General features: G+C 37.6%; 1 protein-coding gene across 4 annotated transcripts; it reads left to right on the forward strand.

Annotated features, from left to right (window-relative positions):
- The first annotated feature begins 217 nt into the window (after positions 1-217).
- Positions 218-16,002, forward strand: ZNF800 (zinc finger protein 800). Of its 4 annotated transcripts, none has more exons than XM_080575738.1 (6): positions 218-308; positions 547-654; positions 2,909-3,004; positions 8,423-8,566; positions 11,390-13,133; positions 14,484-16,002. In XM_080575738.1, coding segments are annotated over exons 2-6 (2,046 nt in total). In that variant the 5' UTR covers positions 218-308; positions 547-593; the 3' UTR covers positions 14,485-16,002. The 4 variants fall into 4 exon arrangements, with proteins under 4 accessions (XP_080431864.1, XP_080431861.1, XP_080431862.1 ...); XM_080575735.1 differs by having other exon boundaries at positions 14,488-16,002; XM_080575736.1 differs by having other exon boundaries at positions 220-409; positions 14,488-16,002.
- Positions 16,003-18,495: the final 2,493 nt, after the last annotated feature.

Below are 18,495 nucleotides of genomic sequence, written 5' to 3' on the forward strand. Positions count from 1 at the left end.
CAACCAACAACTGTAATAAAGCAGGCTGAGGGCAGAAACGCCACCCGGGGCCGCCCCTCAGCACCCCACCGGCGGGCAGCGCCTTGCCGCCCAACGGCCGCCCAACGGCCGCCCAGCGGCACCTGTGCTGCACGCCGCGGGGGAGCGGCGGCCCGGGCGCGTGCGCAGTGCGCGGCCCCTCGGCGCCCGGCCGCAGTCACTTCCTCCGCCGTGCCCATCCGGCTCCGGGGTCAGCGGGCGCCGCCGCGGCGGGACGGGGCTGAGGGGAGCCGAGCTCGGGGCGGGGGAGCCCGGCTGTCCGCCCGGAGGTAGGCGCTGCCGCCCGGCGCTCCCTGCCCGCCTCCCGCTGTCACCTGCCGCAGCCGGGCACGCGTGGTGTGCCGGGGAGCGGGAGCTTGGGCGCCGTGAGGTGCGCTGCGAGCACGGCGGCTTCCCTCCCTCCTTCCCTCCCTGCTTCCCCGCCGAGGGTGCTCCTGGCCCGCCCTGGAGCCGCTTTCTTGCCCTCTCTTTCTTCGGAGGTGACTCTTGGTTTGCTTGTTTCAACAGAACCGCGCTGCTGGATGTAGAAGGGAAGTAGGTGGTGCCCGCGGAAAATGCCTCTGAGGGACAAGTGCTGCCAGACTGACCACCATCACCATGGGTGCTGTGAGCCAGGTAGGGTGCTGCGCGGTGCGGCGGTCCCCAAAACCCCGAGAAACTGCGGCGATGTGACGGGTGCACGTCATTAGAGAAAGTTTTGGGGTATCAAAAGCTTTGGGTTCTGTTTGGAAATGTTTTTTAAACGTTCTTGAACTGTCACATTGACTTATTGCAGATCATTTCTCAGGTCCTGCAGGACTTGTCATAGTGCCCAAGCCCCCAAATGGCCACTGTGTACAGTGAGCACAGGAAGGCAAGAAATTACATAAAAACAACATTTGTGTTTCCAAAAAGCATACCATTTCAACTTATTATTATTATAAAAGACATTTTTGGCAATCTCTTTCATTCGTTGAGTATATCTTTACTTTGAGTCTCCCCTGGTGAGCTCTGATGAACTTGGGGTCTTCTTCTCAAGTGTCTACCAAAACAAACAAACAAACAAAAAAACACAACAAAACACAAATCCTAGAAGTTCTAAAACAAATATGCATCCACCGCTCTATGACACAGAAGATGCTGTCAGTGGAAAGTACTATGAGTGCTCTGTAGTTTCAGCCAATTTGGTAGGCTTCTTTTTTCTAATTGTTATGCCTACTGTTATAATTGGTAGCCCAGAAGGAAATTCGGTTCCTTCTTTGTTGTTTTATTGTAGAGTTTGTTATTTGGATGCTTTCATTTGCGTTTCAAAAAGAAAGGCATCAGGTTTTGGAATTAATTGTTGAAAGCCTGTGCATGGCAACTTTGATTTGAGAGTAGGTATTATTCAGCTTATAGAAACGCTTCTTTGTGTTTAAGATTTTAAGGTTTTGAGTTGTTTTAATGCTTTATAAAGGGTAAAATACTATTCTTGCCTTACAAATAATAGTGATGTGTTATGTCTGCTTCATATATGTCACTCCTCTTGATGTCAGTGGGTGTTGCACGTGCATATTACAGGCAGTATACAACTCAAAGTATGCTATTTTGAAGAATATGAAATAGGCTAGTAGAATAAAATATGTCATTGTGTTAGAGATCCCTAAATGATGAGCTGATTTGTAATGGTTGTCCGTGTTTGTATATATAATAGTATATAGTGCGGCCAGGAGAGTTGCATGGAGTGTTCATTTTATCATTGTTTTCTTTTTGATGCTCTTTCCAGCTTGAATTTATTTATAACCTCACATTGAAAGGAATAACTTTCCTGTTAAAATATGTTTAATCTATTTGCAATTCATAAATCTAAATAGTTTTATACTATGCCTCTATTGCTCTTCATTAAAAATAAATTTCTTAGACATGCTCAGTACCTTATTTAGAAATGGAGACCTTACAGTGGAGCTAAAAGTCCTTCCAAAGGGCCAAGGAAGGAACCAATTTATGAATTAGAAAACTACTTATTTTGTTCATGACAAAGAAGACCTAACTAGTGATTTTGCACACACAAGCTTGAGTAGGTGCTCTTGTTCATGTAAATTTGGTTTTCTCTCTGAGCAAAGCTTAGTTGTCTTATGCATGTGCACCAATGGAATGCTGTTAATTTCCATATGCATAAGTAATATAATAGTAATAATCATCCTGATCAGTAAAGAGTTTTAGATCAGTTTTAGTTGTAATAGGTTTTATGAAGACTGCAGGAGGGAATGAAACTTCAGAACTAAGATGTTAGTTCAGCAATTTGCTTGAACCAGAAGCATTTCTTGAACATATATATATATATACACACACACACGTGTGTGTGTGTTGTTAAAAGTATTATAATAGCTGTCTTTGGTACATACTACTTAGATATGCTCATGCCTTGCTCTGGTCATTGCTGAACATGTGTGAATTCAGTGCTTAGGTACGTATTGACAACACTGAAGTCACATCGGACATTGTGAAGAAATATGGTATTTGGTAAAGCTTTTTTGTACGTCTGTTTTGTTGTTTTGGTTTGATTGATGGGAGTCAAGTAGGCTGTTCTGGGGAATTGCCTTAGTTGATGGGAATTTCTTAGGAGTCATTATGGTTTTGTATACTTGTTTTTGTGTTTGATACACATAGCTTTGAATACCCATTTTCTTTAAATAATCAAAATGACAGTGTGTTGTCAAAAGGTATCATGGCTGGAAAATTCACTCTGTGATGTTTTTTGATTCAGTGTTGATGAGAATTTTTGAGTAAGACAACTTGTACTGTAGTTTTGGCTTTCTTTTTATCTAGTTTATTGTATGCACAGAAAACATATAACTTAATAAAAAATCATCTCAGTTTTCTCTAACAGCTTATCCTTTATGTATTTCAGTACATATGTTGGAACCTGGTGATCCTCCGTTGTTACAGCAGCCTCTGCAAACATCAAAATCCGGTATTCAACAAATCATTGAATGTTTTCGATCAGGTATGAAACCATGCTTGACTCTTAAAATGTTTATTACCTTGTTATAAGAGTTATGTATATTTAGCATGTATTAAAAACAAAAGAAAAGAACCACCAACACCTGAATTTCTATATATTTGTGAAATATTTGTAGGTTTTTGGCTTTAGGTGCTGTTCCTTTTTATAACTGTTTTCATATGAAGTAGTCAAGATACAGGTCCTGCTGTATAGTTACCTTTCAAAAACATTTTAAAAAAATAGCTCGTTTTGTGTCATCCCTCCAACTGCTATTATTAACTTGACTTGAACTTCTTAGTACTGCTGTATCATACTACTTTTAAGGTGTTCATTCACTCTTTTATGGAGTTGGAAATCATAGCAGTGAACTTAATAACAACAAGTGTTTCGAAGAGCATGCCAAAAGTGATTGAAACCTGTAATATTTCCCAGCTTGTTCTATGCTTTTGATGTGGCAAAACAAACACTTTATTTTTCTACGCCTTAGTGCAAGAACACAGCAAATATTAATATGTATACGTATAAAGAAATAGATCTTTGTATATATGAAATAAATGTTTCACGTGTAAGTCATCGATGATATGTAATGGGTTGCATGTGAGCTGAGTCTTGTAGAATGGCACAATATTCAGTTCGTTCTCCACTTGCATTTAGAAACTTAACAGAAGAAGGAAAAGTGGATGTGAGAGTCATCATTAATAACCATTTTTATAAGTGTGAGTGTTTACATGAGATTCACCTAAAGCCTCAAATATGTGAGGCTGGCTTCTTTCACTTGAGGCAGATTAATGGACTCTGTTGGAGATAGACTACTTCTGATTAGCTTGTGCTATCTGTAGGCTGCTTCCAGGTTGTCCTCATTGGCATGTGTGAAATTGACAGCTTACCTTGCTCTCTTCAGTCATCTGCACCAGGGAAATTGGACAGAAGTCAAAAGGACCTGGACCAGATTTTACTATTTAGCATAACGAAATGTTGCTAGTTCAAAACTAAGAAACACTTTCGATACTTGCTGTAAACTTAAAGAAATAGAAAGCCAGAGTGTTCTCCATTTAAAGCAGTTTTAGCAGAAGGCTTCTTCTGTCATCCAGAACATTAAGAATAACAAATGAATTAGTAGCTATTTTCTAATAATGATTCAAATACAATAAAATATAACAAGCAACAGTCTAATACAGAATTTTGTAACTCTATTATAGAATTGAATATTCTTGTAGAAGAAAGCGGACTAGTGAGATTTTTCTGAAAAGTTAAATTGCTTGCTAAAGGCGTAAGCTTGGGTATTTCTGCCAGAGAAGTGTTTGTAGTGACTGATGTGCTGTAACAGTTTCTTTTGACAATGGTGTTATTTCTAGCATCTACATTTACAAATATTAACAGGATTTGACAAAGTATCACTTACCCCAATTAGCTGCAGCTACAAAGTGGAGAAGGCTTAAAAAAGCTGGAGGCAGCATATGCTGGCAGAAAATTGACTACTCATTGCTGCAACCTGCAGTTAGTGAAGAATGAGGAGATGCTTACTTTTTCTCTGCCTGATCTGTCAACGAAACCAGTGGATGTTTTAATTTATTTTCTGTTTCCAGAAGTCAGTAATGGTCTACTGTTTAATTCATAAAGAGCAATTAATATTTTTACTGCTACTTATGAAAAGTTTCACAGATAAATAAGGAAGGTTTGAAACCAGAGGGACCACCGTGTCATCCAGTCAGGCCTCCAGTATAAGTCCTTAAATGTCATCCAGTAATTCATAAAACCAATGGTTTGAATTGGACAAAAAAAAATCAGTCCTGAATGGAGGAGACCGAACTGTCGGTATAACATGAGAGAGTGCAGGGGGAGAGAGAATGAGGGACTTGTGTGTCCCCTTGATTGGGAAATAGTGGTGAATTAGATATTTTTTTTCATTTGAGAAGGATGTTTTTGGCTAGGGCACACATCAACAGCAAAAGCCAAATTTGAGTTTGTGTGCTATCACCAAGTTGGAGGCCTTTTTATTTGAATTATAGTTAGTGACTCACTGGAATTTTATCTACGTGGCGCATATTCAGTTTTGTTCAGCTGGGTTTTCATTAGTGTTTGTCTTTATATGCTGAAATTCAACTGTTTGAGAGTGAGATTTCAGTACCCAATGTGCTGTTGGGAGAACTCTACAATTCTTAACTTTGAGGTCTTTCAATAAATGTAAATGTCTGTCCAGTAGTCTGTTGTCGATAGAAATGCAGGTCAGGTGATTAGGTTAGTAACACTTCAGGAAAAAGCCCGTGGGAGCAAAAGACAAAGAGTCTTGGGCAGTGGCCCGGGAAAGGCATAGGCAAGGCAAGAAACTGGATGGTAGCCTCAGATAGTCAAGTCTGGATCCTAGTTTTAAATAGTTGAAAAAGAAAGAAAAGTCATCGTGCTTAGCCAAAACTCAGTTGTAAAAAATTTATAATAATATTAGACTTAGAAATAAAAAGTTGTCTATGTAAGGTTTACTCAAAATTGAAGAATTCTTAGATATTATGGAATTACTAATATTTGAAAAAAAATTGGTTTAGGGAATAATTCTTCAGTGTGATTCTAAGTTTGATCTTTAAATGGAATTCTTAAGTGCCTGTGATAACTGAAAACGTGAACTTCTGTTTGGGCTGGAAGAATATCTTGTTGCCACTTTTGCTGTTTCATAATTGTCTGTGATATTATTTATTCCTTGCCCAGTTTCATTGTGGTTTTTCTTGTTTGACTAATTTAGATTAATTTCGATTTATTCCTTTATAAGAAAAAAAATCAAATTGGAGAAATTAGCTGAATTTGTTTAGCTAGTGTTTCCTTCTGGTTTGGCACGGGTAAGTATTCATCATTTAACAATCCATTGCTAATTGTAGGCATTATGTAGATAATTTTAGCAAGATGTGAAATGTGGTCTTGAAGTGTAACTTAAACAATTAGAGGGTTCAGGGTTTAAGAAGGGCAGGAATGTGAAAACACCAACAATGCTAGATCAAACTTTACTCTTGTGTGTTCATTTTGGAATATACAAGTGTGAGAAAACCTGCACTTTTTGTCAAGTTACTTTGCTTTAACAGAAAAATTTCTGACTTAAATTACTTGTATTTTCCTTTCAGCAGGCTGAAAATGTGTCTCCAGTTCTATTTTCTTGCATAAGCTTGTTCACTTTGATCTTGGGTCAGATGCACAGATGTAGTAACATTGATGTTGACCTGTTACTCTCTGAGTTTTGTTGTATGCTCTGTATTTTTTTTGCCTTTATTAGTGCTTTTTTTTTTTTTTAAAAAAAAAGTGAAATAGCTGTAGGTATCTTGCTTTCTTAACATTGTTGGACAAGCTTAAAGAAAAAACACTGCAGATTTATTTAAATGCTGGAGTTGCTTGTCCTTTCTTGTTAGGCAATTGTATTGCAGCAACCAGATACCTTGGTATGGATTTTTTTTTAGGGTTAGCTGTTGGCCTGGGTCTGAAAAACAGTAACAACAGACATGGAGAAGGCTGAGGTACTCAACGACTTCTTTGCCTCAGTCTTCACTGCCAGTCAGGCTTCCCATGTCTCTTGTTTCCTTGAACCTGTAGATGAGGGCTGGAGGAGCAAAGTCCCTCAAACTGTAAGTGAAGAGCAGGTTCAAGACCACCTGATGAAACTGAACAGGTACAAGCCTATGGGGCCTGATGACATGCATCCCAGGGTCCTGAGGGAACTGGCTGATGGAGTTGCCAAGCCTCTCTCCATCCTATTTGAAAAGTAATGGCAGCCAGGTGAAGTCCCCAGTGACTGGAGAAAGGAAAATATCACTCCCATTTTTAAAAAGGGTGGAATGGAGGACCCAGGGAACTACAGATCAGTGAGCCTCACCTCTAGTGCCTGGCAAGATCATGGAAAAGATCCTCTGGAAGCAGTGTCAAGGCACATAGACAAGGAGGTGATCCGAGACAGGCAGCATGGCTTCACCAAGGGTAAATCGTGCCTGACCAATCTGGAGGCATTCTATGGTAGAGAGACTGCATCAGTCAACAAGAGAGGACCAACCAATGTCATCTACATGGACTTCTGTAAGGCCTTTGACGTGGTCCCATGTGACTTCCTGGTCTCCAAATTGGAGAGATATGGATTTGGAGAGATATGGATTTGATGGGCGGACCATTCAGTGGATAAGAAATAGGCTTGAAGGTCGAACCGAGAGAGTGGTGGTCAATGGCTCTGTGTCCAGGTAGAGGCCAGTGATGAGTGGTGTCCCTCAGGGGTCTGTCCTGGGACCGGTGCTGTGTAATATCTTCATCCGTTATTTAGATGAATGGGATCGAGTGCACCCTCGATGAGATGCCACCAAGCTGAGTGGTGCAGTTGATACAACAGAAGGAAGGGATGACATCCAAAGGGACCTGCACAAGCTTGAGAAGTGGGCCCATGTGAACCTGGTGAGGTTCAACAACTCTAAGTGCAGGGTGCTGCACCTGGGTCAGGGCAATCCCAGACATGAGCACAGACTGGGAGAAGAACTCATTGAGAGCAGCCCTGCAGAGAGAGACTTGGGAGTTGTAATGGGCAAAAAGCTTGACATGAGCTAGCAGTCTGCACTTGCTGCCCAGAAGGCCGACTGCGTCCTGGGCTGCATCAAAAGGGGAGTAGCCAGCAGGTTGAGGGAGGTGATTGTCCCCTTCTGCTCTGCCCTTTTGAGGCCCCACTTGGAGTGCTGCATCTAGTTCTGGGACCCCCAGCACAAGAAGGATGTGGGGCTGTTAGAGCAAGTTCAGAGGAAGGCTGTGACGATGATCAGAGGGCTGGAGCACCTCTCCTATGAAGAAAAGCTGAGAGAGCTGGGGATGTTCAGCCTGGAGAAGAGAAGGCTCCGGTGAGACCTCATTGCAGTCCTTCAGTATTTAAAGGGGGCTTATAAAAAAGATGGAGAGCCACCTTTTGCTCAGGCAGATAATGATAGGTCAAGGGAGAATGGTTTTAAACTAAAAGAAGGGAGATTGAGATTAGAGGTTAGGAGGAATTTCTTCACTCAGAGGGTGGTGAGGCACTGGAACAGGTTGCCCAGAGAGGTTGTGGATGCCCCATCCCTGGAGGCGTTCAGGGCCAGGTTCGATGAGGCCCTGGGCAATCTGATCTGGTGGGTGGCATCCCTACCCAAGCAGGGGAGTTGGAACTGAATGATCTTCAAGTTTCCTTCCAACCCACACCATTCTGTGATAAATCATTGCTCTTTCACTATGAACTGTAATGTGTGTAAACATTTTTTCAGACTAGTCTTGTTTTCATTTTGAAACTTGTGTGTATCATAAACAGTGCAATGAAAGCATTAATGCAAGATAAAATGCTGTTGAAATTGTCATATTTTAAAATGTTTCTGCTTGCATGATCTGATTTGAGTTAGATGAACAGAAAACCTTCCTTTAAGTGTAATGTTTCTTTTATTACAGGAACTAAACAACTTAAGCATATCTTGTTAAAAGATGTGGACACCATTTTTGAGTGTAAATTGTGCCGGAGTCTCTTCAGAGGATTACCAAATTTAATTACTCATAAAAAGTTTTATTGTCCTCCAAGTCTCCAGATGGATGATAGTAAGTTTTACTAATTGTAATACACGTGTTCATGTCATAATTTGATAGCTGGTTTTTAGGCCCAGCCTTTTAATGAAGGGTGTCACTATTAACACTTTTTATTCCTTGCCCTTTTCCTTTCTCGTTTTTTCTCTTTATGGTGAAAGATACTGAAGAGTATGCCAAAGGACTGGGAAACTGAATCTGATAGAAAAGCTTGGATCTAACAAGGCATTTCAGTTTTAGATCAGCATAGCTTTGATAGACTTCAGCTGGATCATGTAAAGTGACTTGGCTGAATTTGTGTCATTTTTCCTGTACTTGGGAAGCACTCAGTATCATGGACAAAATCCTTCATTCTAACTCATGAAACACAGACTAAAAGATCACTCTTTTTAAGGACATGTCTTCTTCATTTCTCTTTCCTACCACCTCACCTCACCTCATGCTACTTTAAGGTAGTCTTCACCCTGGTAACCAATGATAGAATGCACAGGAATGTTATGAAGCTGTGCCAGGGGAGGTTCAGACTGGATATTAGGAAACATTTCTTTACTGCAAGGGAGGTCAAACACTGGAACAGGCTTCCTAGTGAGCTAGTTGATGCCACATGTCTGTCAGTGTTCAAGAGGTATTTGAATAATGCCCTCAGTCATATGTTTTAACTTTTGTTTAGCCCTGAAGTTGTCAGGCAGGTGTACTTGATGATCTCTGTAGGTCCCTTCCAACTGAAGTATTCTATTATATTATTGTTGGGGTATATATGTGATCATGTCTAGCCTACCTTTTTTTTCTACCTTTTTTGTAGAAATTAAACTTTATTATTAAAAGTAATTTGAATGATGAAGAAACAAGTGTATTTTCATAGAAGAAGAAGTGTATTGAAGACGTTTTTAGTAATGATGATTTGTTGATCTGAGTAAGGCTGAATGTTTTGGAAATGTGCCAGCATTTGAAATGTTTTGTAATTTTTTTTAATTATCTTGGTCTCTGTTGACTAGGTCAACGTTGCAATGAGTTTTTTTCTTCCTTTATTAGCATCCTCATGCCTCAATACTTCAAAAATTAAGAAACTAGTGATTTACTTAGGTGATTGTTTTCCCACATTGTATCAGTAGGTGTTGTGAAGGAGAAGGTGAAAAGACTAATATTGTCTCCCTCCTTAAATTAGTGTGTTTGGCCAGTTGCAGAGCCCCAGAGCTTCTCTGTGAAAGGGATGAATTGTATTTTCAAAGCAGAATTGTAAGTGAGTCTGACTTAAATGCAAAACTTTCTAAGCAAAATAAGATTACCCTGAGTAAAGACTTCAGTCCTGCTCCTGACATTCTAACTTTCATTTAATTGCCTGCTTAACTGATATTTTTCACTGTTCACTAGGAAGGGTTCAAATGACAAAAACAATGCTATGTGCTCCAGATAAAGAGAATAATAATAAAACTCTGAATAAAGCTATATAAATCCTTGTGTTTTATACAAAATTGAGAATGAAGATTATTGAATGACGTGGATGTTTTTTTTCAATATATAAAATTAAAAGACAATAGGTAGGAATAAAAGTTCAGTAGTCCTCATGGTGAAAAATTACTAATACCATTCCCTGAGGACTCTTTTGAGGTACTTTGTGTAGTCATTGGATATGAATACATATGTGGTATGAAGAGGTGGTATAAAATAGGAATGACTTTTTACCCTTGATAAAAATTATGCAGATAATCCCCATTTGAAGCTGACTGCAAAAGATGTTAATAATTCAGTGTTAAAACATGGTTCTGAGCAACAAAGGAGCATATTTCTTGTTCTGACACTCTTTCCTCTACTTGAGAATGTGGAAAGAATGACCCTCACTCAGCGAGGGTTTACTTTACTCAGGAAATAAAATTACCAATACTTTTTTTTTTTTTTAATAAAATACACATAACATCGTTGTGGTAGCCAGGAATATAAATGTTTTGAAAAACATTTGAATAAACTTTTTTGAAACTAAGTGTATTAAAACAGTACTTTACAAACTTCAGCTTGCAAAGTTTAGTTACTGGTATCAGGCAAACAAGGAGAGGAGGATCCCCGTATCATCCTTTCTTGCTTTTTAAGTTCATTTCAACTCCTTATCAGAGCAGAACACAGGGTGAACCTTTGGGTAAGCTGAGCAGAGTCATTTCATTAAATATTATTTCATTGAATTTTTATTCTTTTGAGAAATTATTTTTTTTCTAAATTCAGAATTGGTCTGTCCTTATATTTATCTTACTGTATCACTAAGCCTGCTAACTGTTTTGGTAGTGCTAACATCTTTCCCTGCCCCAGAAGTTCCGTCTCATCTACTTCTGTCCTCATGCAGTGCTCAGGTTACACAGATGTTTCATTCTTTCTTAAGGACTGTTCAGAGTTTACGAAAAAGAGCTTATTTCCAGAAATAGATTCCTCTATTGAGAATGCCTGTTTCCAGCAGTAGGAAGATCAGTTTCTAATGATGCTTTGGGCTTCGCTGCACACTGGAAGAACAAGCTCAGTACTATGTCCTTACTTTTGCAATTGATACAGCTTTTTAGATAAGTTTAATTCCTGACAAACTAATTTTTAGCTTAGGTGGCTTTCACATTAGCACACTAGAAGGATGTTCTTTCAGTCTTGGCTTCTAGTAAAAATCTCACTTGTACTGATGTGATAAAAATGATTACTCAAAACCTATACGTATAAAGGGTCGGTAAAATAGTAAAAATACGGGGCTTATGCAAATTTGGTGGCTGAATAGACATAGTGGTAAAAAGGCGCTTTGAAACTTGTAAAACTTAAATAATTTGAAGTTACTAAATGATTTTAAAATGCCTTTGCCTTTTTTTACAGACCTCCCAGATATAAATGATAAGCAGAGTCAAGCCATAAATGACCTCCTGGAAGCAATCTATCCAAGGGTAGACAAGCAAGAATATATAATTAAATTAGAACCTATAGAAACTAATCAGAATGCTGTATTTCAATATGTATCAAGGACTGATAGCCCAGAAGAGAACACAGAAAGTAGTAGTACCCCTGATCAAACTCCAGTACAGACACAGGAACCCAGCACTGAGCAACCCAAGACTGTTTCAGCTCCAGCTTCAGTTGGGGAGACTGTAGAATTACCTCCTGCTGATCCTGTTACAAACAAGGTGATACCTACTCCTGAAGAACAGCCTCCAGCGGTAACTCCTGAGTTGGACTCTTTGGATAATTCTGATTTTGGCCACCAGTTGATTTGTTGCCTTTGTAGAAAAGAATTTCATTCCAGACGCAGTGTACGCCGGCACATTAGAAAAGTACACAAAAAAAAGATGGAAGAGCTAAAGAAGTACATAGAAACAAAAAAGAAACCAAATCAGTGCTCCACAAAGGGACGAAATAAGAACGTTCTTGTAACATTAGGTAGAAGTTGTCCTGTGTGTTATAAATCATTTGCCACAAAAGCCAACGTAAGGAGGCATTTTGATGAAGTTCATAGAGGATTAAGAAGGGATTCCATTACTCCTGATATAGCTACAAAACCTGGGCAACCTTTGTTCTTGGATACAGTTTCTGCTAAAAAATCTTTTAAGACCCGAAAACAAAAGTCGTCTTCAAAGGCTGAATACAATTTAACTGCGTGCAAATGCCTTCTGTGCAAGAGAAAATATAGTTCACAAATAATGCTGAAAAGGCACATGCAAATTGTTCACAAGATAACTCTTTCTGGAAAGAACTCTAAAAGAGAGAAAGGACCCAACAATACTGCCAATGGAACAGAAATAAAACTAAAAGTTGAACCAGCAGATTCTGTAGAACCTTCACCCCCTTCCATTGCTCTTTCTCCACAGAATGAATTAAAGGGAACAAATCACTCAAATGAGAAAAAAAGCACTCCGTCAGCACAGAGAAATAAAGTTAAACAGGACCCAGAAAACCCTAAATCAACCTCTAAATCAACCACTAAGTCAACCTCTAAACCAACCTCTAAATCAACCAATGCATCTGCTGCAGGTGGCCAGCAAAAAACCAGGAAGCCAAAACTTTCAGCTGGCTTTGACTTCAAGCAACTTTACTGTAAACTCTGTAAACGCCAATTTACTTCAAAACAGAACTTGACAAAACACATCGAATTACACACAGATGGGAATAACATTTATGTTAAATACTACAGGTGTCCGCTCTGCTCTTACGAAACACGTCGCAAACGCGATGTGATAAGGCACATAACTGTAGTTCATAAAAAGTCACCGCGCTACCTTGGGAAAATAACTGCAAGTTTAGAAATTAGAGCAATAAAAAAGCCAATTGATCTTGTTCTAAATAAGGTGACAAAAAGAGGCCCTCAGAGGGATGAAACAAAACAGATTGGTTCAAAACAGGATGTCACTTCTAATTCGCCCAATAAAAAGTATGAAGGAGCTGATGTTGGCATTGAAGTAAAAGTAACAAAAAACTTTTCTCTTCATCGATGCAATAAATGTGGGAAAGCGTTTGCCAGAAAAGCTTTTCTAGAACATCATAAGAAAACCCATAAGGCGAATGTGTCTCATTCACCTGAAGAAAATAAAACCAAAGGCAGAAGTACAAGATCTAAAGCTGTTGTCTGGTGAGGAAAATATAGTGTTTTGTCTTTTTTTTTTTCTCCAAACAAAACAAAAACACCTCCTTTCACATGATGTTGTTGATACGTTGACAAAAATATATTTTTCCATAGATTTTATGGTTTAGTGGCTTAAATACCATGATATATGTCAAAGTTGTTTCTTAATTATTTTTTTAGTGTTTAGGAAAAGAGTTAATTTCTAAATTTTTCATTACAGGAAACTGGAATAGAATATAGATTAAGGTGTGCTAAGTTGACTCTAAGTTGTTTTTAAGATATTTGTTGTAATCAAGCTAACATAAATACATGTCTAAAATAGTATGCTTTTAAATTATCAATGCCTTTGTCTTGTTTGAATAACGTACCCTGTTAATGAACAGCTCTGTAACCTAGTTGAAGAAGTGCTAAAAATACCATGGTAAAAGCTGTTGACTAAAAATGTCTCTATGATGTACAGTAATTATCTTCTTTTTTTTAATATTTCATGTGTATTAGGCAATACACATGTTCTGTCCACAGAAGGACATAGAACAGTGTGTTTGAATGTAATTTGGACACTTAATTGTTTTGATTTAAAATCAGTTTTGAGTTAGGTCCCTGTGAACACTTAAAATCATCAAATTTAGGATTTGATTCTTTTAGTGCTCATTTATATAAGCACAAGTTCAGAGACTTCTGGTCATTTATTTTTTTAAAGTGTTTGAGTCTCAGAAAGATGTTTTGTTTTAAGCCTAAATGTATGTAGAGGTCTGGCCAAGAATTTTCTGACCTTCTGCTTATATGGTACACTGGGAACTGTTTTATACTTGAGAGTTGTATTTGTATTTTCTTAGTTTTACAGTGCCTTTATATTAAAGATGGCCTGTTTTTTAAGAGGACCTTTCAAAAAAATGAAATAATATTTTGTATTTCAGAGTGATTGACTCATGCGTGAAGGTGTGGGGATTGTATAAAAAAAACTATAATGGAGAGACATTATTGACACCTATAAGAGGTTTTAATATTCTTATTTAGAAATAGCCTTATAAAGTATTTGGTGGAAAAAAACCACACAAGTATATGTGCCTTGTTCTATATTTTTACTCTGAAATCGGAGGTAATTTGATTTCAGTTCAGTTTTTGGAGTGTTAGCTAGGTTAAAGTGTAACCTGATCTGTTCATGGCTTTGTGACAAATCCTGGCTGAATGGGATGGAACTGGACCCTGAATTATTGTAATTTTAAGAGGAAGAGTGACTTTTGTATTTTGATGATGAATTAAAAATTTAACCATATAAATTATTTATGTTCTGTAATTTTAAACAGAATTATATTGGTAAACACAAAGCATTAATTTATTCCCATTTCTCCTCAGATAGGTTCAAGTGATGTTCGGAAAGTTTGGAGTTCATTTGCATGAAAAAGACTAATGTGGTGTTGGAACTGCTAATATCTTGATAATGGTACTGTGAGGAGGAAATACTTTCATAAGCTGTTGTTTTCTTACTAAATTACGAACATTCTGACTACTTGTTAGACAGTGCTTCCTCCCAAAACACTGCAGTAGTTGAAATACACATGTGCTTCTAAATTAGCAGTTAACTATGCTTATGTCTATGCAGTTGAGGTTTGATACATGAACTTAAAAAAAAAAAAAAAAAAAGGAAACAAAACAGAGGCAACTTAAACAACAGCTTTGGAAGAAGACTTTTGTTCCTCATTTAGGAAACCATCTTCAGAGAGCTCATCGTGCATACTGTTCCTCCCTAATAGCGCTAACTGATGAACAGCTCTTAACTTTTTTGTGATATCTACTCTGGCAATTGTTGTGTTATATACTGTTTTAAATTTATTACAGATGAATGTATAAGAGCAAACAATGTAGTGTATATTGGCTGAATTGTACTAATTTTTAGTATTTGCCATAACATCAGTTTGTTCATACTGACTAATTTCCCAGTTGTGGGACGTTCTGAATTTCACTGTACTACAGTTGCTTCAAAGATCTCCGTATTTTTTCCATATGTGGTTCATAGGACAACTTGGTAAACATCTAGGATGTTTACAAGAATATCCACATTCCTCTATTCTTGAATTTTTTAACAAAAAATTATACACAAGCACTTTAATGATAGTTGCAGTTTATATTTTCAGTTTATTTTTTTGAAAGATCAACACACTAATGTTAATATGAAGGTAGTGAATATTTGCTGATGTATTATAGACAGACAATCTGTGCACAACCACTTATAATGTTAGTTTATTTCTTTAAATATTAATAAAAAGGGAGGATAGTATGGGAGAAACTCAAAGTAATTTTTCTCTCAATATGATGAATGACCACTATAGATAGCACTTGACTTTGTATAATTTGGAAAATGTTTTAGATCCTTTTTTTTTTTTAACCTTTTAATCAGAATTTTAGTAAACCTGTTGCATGCCTACCATTATGAGATTCTTGGCAGGTTTTGTGCATCAGTGGTTTTGTTTTGTTTTATTTTATTTTTTTTTTACTTTTTAGAAAATATTTTGTTAGTGATTTGTGTCAAATTGCTACAATTTGAAAGGTACTGTACGTCAGAAGAAATACCATGTTTTTTTATAGGTTCACTCCCTTACTTAGGGAGGTGCCTCGTGTTCATATATACTTTTTGTATAAAATATATCTAAAAATGTTGATCACAAGATCAGAAGTAAAAATACTTTTTATGGATAGAGAAATATTTGGCCCTGTTAGTGCATTGCACTAAAAATACTGTGAATGGGAACTGGACTGTAGCTGTTGCTGCAAATGTTTTATATTGAATGTACATGCTTTTGTTTGGATAAATGTACTGTATTTGGTTGAAAATAAAGCAGACTGGAAATCGCTTACACGTCCATAAACAAGATGATATTGTTTTTGTAAACCTGATATGTTTGTCACTCCTTAAGCAGAAATTACAATGTTTGCATTTTTTTGTGAAATTTTACCTTCTGATCATTGAAACTAGTTGTCTGTATTATTCTGTTGTAATAAATTCTTTTGCTTTTGTTTCGTTATGAAAAGTTTGGCACTTGTGGAGTGAACATTTCTCCACATTGATGGTTGGCCCTTGCTGTATTTTTAGAAAACCCTTTGATACTGGATTTTTGTCATTTGTAAAGGTGTCTCTTCTTTAGCTGAGCAGAGCTTGTTTTTATAATCCTTCTACAACAAAACTTAATATTGATATTGAAGGAGATAGGCTATGCATTTCATTTTTAATAAGAAAATTCGTGTACATAGCTTGTGTTGCAAATTATGTTGGTGGCCAGCTAATGTTAATTCTTTATATGGTTGGAATATAAGAACTGCCGTAGTCATCATTTATTCTTCTCCAAAGGAAGATGGTAAGCTATTTATGTAAGTGCAATTTAAGCCATGGCCCTGAGTGCTTGTGGATTAAGATTAGGAAGTTAAAATGAAGAAATAGGGATAGGATAACTGTTCGTTTCTCAGCTGAGCCTTTCTGTGGTTTCTGGGCTGGTCTGGGTGGGTGTGCAGGCTGCATCTTTACTTACTTGAAGGTGAAGGTATTCCTGTTTTGAAGGTAAGCTTGCTGCTAAGGGACCTCCAGTTCTCCATCCATGTAGTTAAATTGTCTTGTTCCACTTGAAGTTTTGGGTAGTATATTTCCTTTGAAAGATGTGGCTTAATAATTAGCAATTGCCACACTTTTTTTTTTTTTTTTTAAATCTTCCATTAGTTAAATCTACTGGGTGGCTCTTTTGATGCACAAGAAAATTACATATACAGTATGTTGGGCTTGTTCAAATCAGTTATTTTTTAAAATCTTTTCATGCAACTGTCTTGAACAGAAGAAGAAAAATGAGAAGGATCGCTAACTGCTTTTAATTAACACAATATATATTTTTTTAACAAATCCTGGAAATCTGTAATAGAACTTTGAATGTAATCAAGATCCATGTGGGCACTTATAAATGGGATTCCATGCTAATGTGTCAGGATATAACTAACTAAGATGGAGTCTTGCATAGGTCTTATCATTGAGGAGACATGTTGGTTTGGCTTGTGTTGCTTGGAATGGCCAAAGACAAATGTGAATTCTCTAGTGTGCCTTCAGAAATGAAGCCTTGTGAAAGAGGTTTTGGTTCAGAGTGCATGTGACATACCTTATGGAAAATTTTGAGGGTGTTTTAAATGGTTTGTGTGGAAGACTGGCTAGTAATGAAAAGAAGCATATACCTTTTCTAATGCCAAGGCTATGAGAGCTAGCTTTAATGTCAAACTGATGTGAAACGTTGCATAAAAAAATGAATGAAAATAACTTGAGACTTGCTGAAGTTCCCAGTCTAATGAAGTTCTGGGTGCTGTCTCAAAACCACCTTTTCATTAGTCAATTGTCTTGTAGCTGAGAGTGTCTTCCTGGCTTTATTTATTTGCTATGTTTAATTTTGTAGTGGTTTTTTTTTTTTAATGTTTTGCTTGCTTTTTCTCAATGAAATCTTAGATTCCAGGGCCTGAAATCCTTTTAATGTTTGGTTCACTCTCTTTTAAGAGAGTTAGAGAGTTGTAGCTGAGATAGCTTATGGTCATTATCACCGTTTGTTTTTTACTGGATTTCAGTGAGGTGAACTTGAAGCTACTGTGTGAAGGATTTGTGTGACTTGTCAAATGCTTGAAGTACTTTGGAAAAGGGAGATGAGTTTTGACTGATGGCTGTAAGAACCTGTGGGTAGATAATTACACGTTTCCCTTTTGCTGAATAGCAGAGTACAGCAATTGGTTAACCACAAACGTGCATATATTGGTTGGGGGATGAGAAGTAGAAAGGAAATAACGTTGCTTTATTGGATATCCAAGAATTTGGATATTTACTGTGGAAACAAGTCTGCTGAGACACTGGTAAGTCCTTTGATTGTCCCAATCTCTTGTATGGAGTTAAAAAAGAATCCCTTTATTAAACAACAAATGAAAAATTTTCTTCTTCCTAAGAGGCTGATAAAGGGCCTTGCTGATCTTGGAAGGTGTGAATCCAAAAAGTAGACAGATTTTGCCACCTAATAGAGCTCATGTGGCTCTTAGTTCAGGTCGCCCCCTTGAATTAGTAACTTGATTTTAAATAGTAGGCAATGTAGTGGCGTGGCCTGTAACAGCTGGGTAGCTTCAGCAGTAAGGCTGTCTTCAACAAATAGAAACTATCCTTGGTATGAAAGCTTGTTCTGAGGAGGACTCTAATGAAAGTTGTGTTTTGAATTTGGAAGTGTAAGGATTGTGGAACTTAATTGTATTAAAAATCAGTACTCTTAATGGGATTTTAATTTGATTTATAATTCTGTCTTTTGTTGGCTTAACATTAGTACAAAGCTTTAATTCATTTACTGATAAACTTAACAGAAGAAGC

This window comes from Anser brachyrhynchus (genome assembly GCF_964034855.1).
Source record: "Anser brachyrhynchus genome assembly, chromosome: 1".
Lineage (NCBI taxonomy): Eukaryota > Metazoa > Chordata > Aves > Anseriformes > Anatidae > Anser > Anser brachyrhynchus.

Bases quoted from the DNA above. Each gene is read 5' to 3' on its own strand.
- ZNF800 (XM_080575735.1), top strand. From the start codon at position 594: ATGCCTCTGAGGGACAAGTGCTGCCAGACTGACCACCATCACCATGGG. The intron at 655-2,908 runs GTAGGGTGCTGC...TATGTATTTCAG, and splicing joins CCATGGGTGCTGTGAGCCAG to TACATATGTTGGAACCTGGT. The intron at 3,005-8,422 runs GTATGAAACCAT...CTTTTATTACAG, and splicing joins CATTGAATGTTTTCGATCAG to GAACTAAACAACTTAAGCAT.